Source organism: Calidris pugnax, unplaced genomic scaffold, assembly GCF_001431845.1.
Source record: "Calidris pugnax isolate Ruff unplaced genomic scaffold, ASM143184v1 scaffold56, whole genome shotgun sequence".
Taxonomy (NCBI): domain Eukaryota; kingdom Metazoa; phylum Chordata; class Aves; order Charadriiformes; family Scolopacidae; genus Calidris; species Calidris pugnax.
Genome location: NW_015090839.1, coordinates 6,065,397 through 6,074,085, shown reverse-complemented (window position 1 = coordinate 6,074,085; position 8,689 = coordinate 6,065,397). Strand labels below are relative to the sequence as shown.

At 40.9% G+C, this 8,689-nt stretch overlaps 1 protein-coding gene across 1 annotated transcript; it reads left to right on the top strand.

The window, feature by feature from the left end:
- Positions 1-1,142: 1,142 nt before the first annotated feature.
- Positions 1,143-7,634, top strand: GEMIN2 (gem nuclear organelle associated protein 2). Its single transcript, XM_014941776.1, has 10 exons — positions 1,143-1,334; positions 1,829-1,913; positions 3,101-3,190; positions 3,778-3,837; positions 4,008-4,118; positions 4,671-4,715; positions 5,401-5,469; positions 6,468-6,578; positions 6,797-6,855; positions 7,175-7,634. Exons 1-10 carry the CDS (start codon positions 1,213-1,215, stop codon positions 7,212-7,214), a joined length of 792 nt encoding a protein of 263 aa, XP_014797262.1. The 5' UTR covers positions 1,143-1,212; the 3' UTR covers positions 7,215-7,634.
- The last annotated feature ends 1,055 nt before the right edge of the window (positions 7,635-8,689 follow it).

The window sequence follows — 8,689 nt, the reverse complement described above, 5'->3', positions numbered from 1 at the left end:
ACAACAAATAGAAAAAGTAAGTTCTGAATATTACCAAAGTATTAGAAGAGAACTTTTTACAGCTGGACTCACCAAAGTTTTTGTCTTGACCATTGGTCAGCTTTTCCAGAGATATCACTGTAGTTTCAGTTAAAAGCAGGTTTTATTTCTAGTGGTGCTGCAGTTGTTGCATACTCAACTAGGACATTAGATCCGGGTTTCAGAATTAAACCTCCCTGTTACACGTAGGTGGTTTTGGAAACACCTTAAAACAAACAAAAGGCAGTAGAGAGGAGGAGTTAGGGTAGATGTTTGTTCAGAACGGCTGAAATACAGCCCTGAAGGGGAAAAAAACATTGCTTTTTTTGAACTTATGTCAGAGGCATTTAGAGTCTATCTACTAGATGGACTGCGGGTAGCACTAAACTGACTTTGCAGGCAGCAGGAGTAATAACAATAATGTAAGAATAACATTTTGCGTAATAGGAATTTCATAATACAGCATTATCTGCCTGCTTTTTCTCTTAACTGAGAAGCAGCCCCCATTTAGTGCTACGTTGCTTTTGATGTGGCATGTGGATGCTCCCACGTAAGGGTGCTCAGATAAACCCATACAGCAGCAAACTGAGAACTCGGGCGTTGACCCTTCGGGCAGGAGGAAGAAGCCTGTTCCCATTCGTACCAAGCACCTGATCTCCACCACGGATCTCAAAGCGTTTCACGGAAGGGAGAGGCGTTACCGTTACTGCATGTCCACGGGGGGGATAGAAAACACAAATGGACGAGTTTTAAAGAACCACTTGCAAAAACTACGGTATATGAAAATAATGGCCTAATAAAATGGGTTATTGAACGTTTACACCGATTCACCACAGCAACAGACCAGGTTGGATGGGCAGTAAGTTGCCAGAACCACTTCCCGCGCTGCTTTTTGGCCCAATCTCCTTTTATTCCCCTCCCCGGTTCTGCCGGGCAGCCGACACTCCCCGCAGCGAGGCCTCGGCTCCGGGCTGGCTGCCTCCCGCCGCCGCGGCCCCGAGCACACGGTGCCTTCAGGCCGCCGCTTCCACCTCAGGGCGCAGGGCCCCGGAGGCCCCGCCGCCTCCACAGCGCCGTGGCCCCCGGCCAGGCCCAGGCGGCCCCTCGCGTTCTCGCGAGAGCAGCCGCCGCCGCCTCACGCCGCCTCCCAGCCGGGCCCGGGCCCGTCGGGCGGCCACCACCGCCGGGTTGGCCATGGAGCCGGGGGTGGAGGAGCTGATGCCGCGGCTGCTGCCAGTGGATGACTGTGACTTGGCCGAAGACTTCGACCCCACCGTGCCTCCCAGGACGCCCCAGGAGTATCTGAAGCGCGTCCAGTGAGTAGCGGGGGGGAAAAAGGGCCGGGCTCCCGCCGTCCGTGGCGGCCGCTGGCCGGGCCCGCCGCCCTCACCTCCCCGCCAGAGCTGCCCCGGCCCAGCTCGGCGCTGGGGCGCACGGGGGCGGCACTGACCGTGCTACCGCTGCCGGCGGAGAGAGCCGCTTCCCCGGTGCTTCCCGGGGCCGGGGGGCTGAGCCCCTCGGCGAGGCTGCCGCTTCCCGCGGGCCGGCTCGTTGCTCCGCAGCCCGCCGCGCCTCCCGCCGCCGGTTGCCCGCAGGAAGGCGGAGATCCGGCCGCGGGCGCTCCCGAGGCAGGGTCGGATGCGAGCAAACCTCCGGGAGGCCAGAGCTGCCGAGTAGAAACAGAGAAAACTCCTCTTTTTAACTCTCCGGCTTTCCACACCTGAAGGTTTCAGCGGGATTTCTGACACCCGGCAAATAAACACCGGTTGCAGAAAGGGGAAAAACGTAGCCACTTGGTTTTATTTTGTAGGATTGAAGCAGCTCGATGCCCAGATGTGGTCGTGGCGCAAATAGACCCCAAAAAATTGAGAAAGAAGCAGACAGTAAACATTTCAGTAAGTTTGGGAGCTTTTACGTGTTTTGAGAGGAAAAAAAAGCGGGGGGGGGAAGATGTCAATATCATAATGCTTGTGCTAATTTTGGGGAGTGCTTATAACTAAATAGCACTGCTGGATTTTAAAAGCATCTACAGAATTAAGTTAAATGTCTGGGTTTGAATAAATTCCCGTTCAACTGCTGGCTACCAGCAGGCTTTATAACTGATTTAAATTGATAATATGCATACTGTTTGATACACAGCAGACTGTTTTACTGTCTAAGGAAATAAAATGTTGCATTAAATTCTATAAATATTTAACCATAAAACCTGCATAAGCTTTAGAATAAAGGTATCTCCATACCTATATTTAGGTTTAAATATATATATCTAGGGTAAGGGTAGTAACTGCAGCTAAGCTTTACTAAAGTTAGATGAAATTCTAGTATTATTTCTTTCCTTTTTGGTGGAGTATTTTATCAGAGCTTTTCTTTACTGCCCAAGCAGATTTCTCTGTTGTGACATTGCCCTGCCAGCTTGGTTTTTCATCTACTTTCAAGTAGTTCAAGAGACCAAGTTTGCCTTTCTCTCGTGAAAACTGTAATCTGGAATTTCACTACTAGATCGCTCAAGAAAAGTTTCTAGTATGACCATGTAACTCCTGGGGAACCATTCTTCTTCATGTCACCTCTCTGTAGAGGCATTCTAAAATATTTGTAGAAGGAGCCTTTTTTGTATTTTTTTAAATAACTCTTGTGCTATTCTTTAAAGAGGTTATGTCTACTTACTGTCAGAGTTAATTTCCTAAAAGGTGCTATTGTCGTCTTTTGTCTATTTCAACTTGTTATCTTTACAAGTAGAACACCTAAGGTTCATAGCATCTGTCCAAGATATGGAAACAGCATCTGGCTTTTTCTGAACAGGGAAATTAAGGGAGAATGATTGCTTAAAAAAAACAACAACCCTTAAATAATTTTGAACCTTGGTTTTCCTTCTTACTTGCATATGAGAAGAGTCGAACAGAAGAAATTTTGTCTAAACCAATTGTTAAGTCAGTTGTGGATGTGGCCATGAAATGACCTTTCTTTAATGAAGATTTAAAGGATATTGTTTACCTGATAGTAAACATTTACTGATTCTCTTGTTCTTAAGGATTCTTCTTATAAAGCTTTCTTTACATTGTAATTATTGCCAGTGTTTTCTTAGATTTCCGGGTGTCAGCCTGCTCCTGAAGGATTCTCTCCAACGCTCAAGTGGCAGCAGCAGCAGGTGGCCAATTTCTCAGCCGTTCGTCAGGTACAAACTGGTGTGTTGTGAGGGGCTTGCACTGTCCAGATGGAACACTTATGGGGAACAACCTTCTATCTAGTATAGAAATGTTATGACTTTATGGTAGGACAGATGTTTGTAGGCAAATATTTCAAATTCTTGAAAAAGAATTGAGTGTATACTCTGTGGCTTTCAAATCTCTGATCATACTCCTGAAAGAGTCACGTTTAACAAAAAAATTGGGTAAAATGTATTTGTAAGGTTGTAGTGTTAGCACAGACCTAAATCCTTCCTACTGCATTTGCAACCTGCTCTTAAATAACAGAACAAAAATGGAGAATTGAGCAATCTCTATCTACAGTTCAAACAGGGTGAAATGCAAAACATAATGAAGATGTGGGTCGAGATCATTTATGACTCCAGTAAATGAGCAACTGGGTTGTATTTAATATTAAGAGGTGTGGGAAATAGTAAGCCAGTTATGCCTCTACTCGATTTATAGAATATCATAAAATATACCTTTTATACATTTTAAAAATAATGAATAGCAATTATGGCTAGGATAAAATATCTGTGAAGTTAAACTGTAATTTGGCTTTGTTTTAATTACTCAGAGCCTGAACAAGCACAGAAATCACTGGCGGTCACAGCATTTGGACAGCAATGTTACTATGGTGAGTAGAATTTGTAACAGTGCTGGGGTTTGGTTTTTTTCAGTCATTAAATCTGTGGTTAATCTTGCTTTACAGTTTAAGCAACAACTTGTGAATATTATCAAGTCTTTTCTTCAGTGTCTTCAAGATAGCAGTATTTCACAGTTTTCATTTATTTTTATTTACATCAGCCAAAATCAGAGGATGAAGAAGGCTGGAAGAAGTTCTGTCTGGGTGAAAGAGTGTACTCAGAAATAGATGCACTACCTGATAATGAAAATCTAGGAATTGATTACATGAAGGCGAGTATTTCTAATTTTCAGCTGCTATTTTCAATAACTGCCAAAAACAATCCTACTATTGATTACCGCTTTGTGTTAAGTAGAAACTAGGCGAGTCCAGAAAGTCTCATTTTAATTCCCTTTTAAGTGGAAACTGAGTGAATCGGAGAATTAGTCTATCCCTTCAATCAAAAAAAAAGTTCAGAGTTCCTTCATCGGTTATCAGCTAAAACACTTGCTGCTCACTCAACTGAAAAGCTTTCTACATAGTCTGCTTTAGTGTTTTATTGAATTGTGATTTCTGTTGGTTCTCCTCATACATGCTATTCTACAAATGTCCACTTCACTGCAAAACTTTAACAAATAAAAGTAAAAAGTAAGGTTTAAAGCAAATTTGACTGAACCTTACCTTGAACTTGCTTGAAGGTGTTTTGTTTAATGGATTTCAAAGCTCAGAACAGACCTTCAAATCACTGCAGATGTCTGAGCATCACATTAAAATATTAGTGTGTTCTAAATTAGAACAAAAATATTTATCATAATGTCTGCATTTTCCAACTTGATTATTTGCAGGTCGGCTTTCCCCCTTTGCTAAGTATTGTAAGCAGAATGAATCAGGTAAGCTTACCTCTTAGAATCGCATAGTGACATTGCATAAATCATTCTAACTATTGCAGCAGACATCTGTTTTTCTCTGCTAGAGTAGGCCATTGTTTATTACAACTGCTATTCATTATACACTTACAAGGAAAACACGTAATCATTCTCTCACCTTCAGCTACAAACAACTTTACTAGCAAACACTTACTCTGACTAGTTTTAAGAATGTTTTGTCCTTGTAATTACTCTGTAGAGCATCTAATGTGTGAATTTTTGCCGAGTGCTCTATTAGGTGCTTGACAGTGTCTTAAGATTTCTCATTTAGTATTTTAAGTGCAGTCCTTCAACCTGATTGTGAACTCTTGTGTACACTGCAAGGCTAGAAGAATCATGCTTACCTTCCCTTTGCTGTTGTGTTTCCCATTAGTCACCTTTATACACAAACAACTAGTCAGTGTCCTGCCTCTTTCCTGATCTGTGGCTATTTACCCACAGCTTTGTTAAGACAATTACTTCATTTTCTATAAAGTTCTTTCCAGGAACTCACACTTTACACTTGGGTTACCCTTATATATACTTCATAACGTATATTTTTGAAAAGTCACATTGTTTTTTTTTTATGTAATATATTCCTTCATGTAGAAGGACAGAAAAAAAAAAAATTGCAAGTATTGTATTGTCTCTTTCTGTTCCTCTTTTGAAGGCAACAGTAACCAGTGTCTTAGAATACCTGATAAGCTGGTTTGGAGAGAAAAAGTTTACTCCTGAACTGGTAATTTTTCATTTATTCTAACTACTTGCACGTGAATGCATTAAACAAGGGATAAATTGCTCATAGTTTTCCATGAAATTATTTTTTACTTTCTAAAGAGTTCTCTAGATGCATGTATCATTCAGTTACTTTCAAAACTTTCTTGATTTGGTACTAAAGTATTCACAGAACTTTTCTGAAGGCTAATTACAAAACATAACAGGTACAGATCTATCAAGTACTGCCAAAACCCCCTACCCTTGTGCTCTCCACACTGACTCAAGCCACGAGTTTAGACGAGCATCGGCGCTGGGGAGAGAAGAGGCTCAGACTGCAGCAGCTTTGGTTCTGCCCAGTTTAAGGTGTCACTACTTTTGAGTCTCTTAAAGGCCTTTCGTGTTCTGTCCCTTTCTGTAGGACTGTTTTCTTTTTAACCAATATGCTGCAGAGAATATGCACGCTGACTTGTAGTTTATTCCCATAACAAAAGCCATTAGACACTGGAATTAAATTAGGAAGTTACACTGGTAGCAGAAAGTTCTGCAGTAGCATTCAGTGAAGTAAAATGCAAAGGACACATTTTCACAGTGGTGCAATTTTTAAAGTTGATCTAACAGCATTCATGCCACAAAGATCTGACTTGATACATTCACGCTTCAGGAATGTCTTTCCACAGTTTATGAAGTTAAAAATTAATAGCTAAGTAATAATATTAAGATATTACCAAAATAATCCTTCCCTCAGACTTTAATAGTGTAAGCTGTGTTAATTTATATCTTGGCCAATATTCAAAAAAATATGAGGAAATCCAGGAGTACTGCTCACAAGAAGCTTACCTAGAGGCACAAAGTTCCACTGTGTAGTCTCTAATTTGGCTTTCAAACTTTTCAATTTGGGCAGTAGCACTTAAATGCAATTTTGTTTGAGACCTCCGCTCCAGGCCTGCTCAATATAACAAAGACTGCACGAAACTTAAAGGAAATGCTCATATTCTAAATTTGTTATTTGAATCCACGCAGGGCAGATGGCTCTACGCGCTGTTGGCGTGCCTTGAAAAACCTTTGCTACCTGAAGCTCACTCCCTTATTCGGCAGCTGGCAAGACGATGCTCAGAAGTCAGAGTACTAGAGGTAAGATTTAATATAACATGGGGCAAAGGACTTGCTGAATTTAGCAAATATTAGAAGGATGATTTTTCAGTTCTTGAAGTCTTGGTACATTTTGAACATTTGTCCTAAGTTTGCTTGGGAATGAAGGGAATAGTACAGGCACGTAGCATGGCACGTTACAGCTTTTCTATTTGACACTGGTAACAAAAGAACTGTTATAGTATTTATTTCTCTTTCAGGAGAACAAGAATGAGGAACAAATATCAGCTCTGAACTTGATAATCTGCTTAGTTAGCAGGTAATACAACTTACATACCTGAACCAGTAAAGTATGTCCAGAATAAATGTGTGATTACTCCTGTCCTAATCTAGATCATTTAACGTGGAAGTCAATTAAAGTACCCTGGGTCTATGTAGCAAACATACTTAGCTAAAAGGACTTCAGATAAACCTAAGAATAAAGTGAGCTTATTGGTTTCCTCAGATGAGCCCCGTGAACTGCAACACTAGAAACACTAAAAGAAGAACTAAAAAGCAAGGGGTCTAACAACTCAGAGCAGAGTTAAGGAGAACGTTGCATTAGAGGTTTCTTACCATGTTCCACTTCTCACCACCAGGTACTTCGATCAGCGTGACTTGGCTGATGAGCCTCCCTAGACTGTTTGGAGAATATCAAGTATTTTGCGTTGCCATGGTACGAACAGGATTATGAGAGCTCACAGGAAGACACTGCACTACTCAGACCTGAAGTACTATACAGCCCCTTCAGATCACCCTCACAATAACGCGTTTGGGACAGCCATGAATAACGTCAGCTCAGCTTTAGCATAAGATTGTCAATGTCTCCAGTATCACCATCACTGTAAAGTGGTCAATGAAGTGTCTGGCATCATCTCTCAAGCTCCTCTCTCTGTAAACTACATTCCTGGTTGGAAATTTCTACCATTTAAGTAATCCTGTGGACACTACTATTAGGTGAAGTCTGAGATTACATTACAAATGATAGTTCTTCAGCTAATACCCAACCATTGAGGGCTTTTTTAATAAAAGCATTTTAAAGAGCGTTCTTAAACATTATGGCTTTTCTCATTTTTCAAACTATTTAACAGCAGCCTTACTGTAGAAATCTACACAACTAGGACTGAAGGTGGTTTTTTCAAGATTTGGTTCCTGAGCTTAAGCTCTGCCAAGCAGTTCACCTATGGCCAGTAAGTTACTGAAACAATAATTTTAGTAAAACATAAACATAAATACTTCCTGAGTAGTAATACTATTTTTTTAGTAAACAGTGAAAATTACAGAGCTGTATTCAATGCTTTTAATAGAAGCATTTATTAAACAGAATGAGCAAGTTTGTTTTCTGTATGCTATCTTAACAAATACAGTAGCTCACCTATTTATGTATTTAATGTGGAGTGCTTCACCAAGAGTATCAGCTTGGTACATACACAACTCCCTCTGGTTTTATTTATCTTCAACAATTAAAAAACAATGTTAAAGGAACTATGAGTTCTGCTGAAAGCAGCAAATTCATACAGAGTATTAAATTCTACAATATACAGAAGGCAGGTGTCATTTAAGTCCCTCCCCTCACTAGTAAAAATCATCATTAACCACAACATTACTGATAAGCCTTTATGGTAGTCTTAACTGTCAAGCAAAAAAATGAAAGTGAATTACAGTAACTACTGGAGTTAATTCCGGAGATGCAAGTAACAATGATTCTGTCATGTAATGTAAATGTAATGACATTGGAATGTCCATCTGTTAGACACACAGTCAAGTTATTTCTAGTCTAGTTACATTTTCAGCATGTTGAAAGCAGGATGAGTTGGCAACTGAAGAACCTATGAAACGCAAGAACACTAGCTAATTCCCTACCCCTACAACTTCAGACAAATCCCAGTTATAAAGGTGAACAACCACCACAGCCCTGTAAATGTAATGACATTGGAATGTCCATCTGATAGACACACAGTCCAAGTTACTTCTATTCTCTTTAGTTACATTTTCAGCATGTTGAAAGCAGGATGAGTTGGCAACTGAAGAACCTATGAAACGCAAGAACGCTAGCTAATTCTCTAGCCCTACAACTTCAGACAAATCCCAGTTATAAAGGTGAACAACCACCA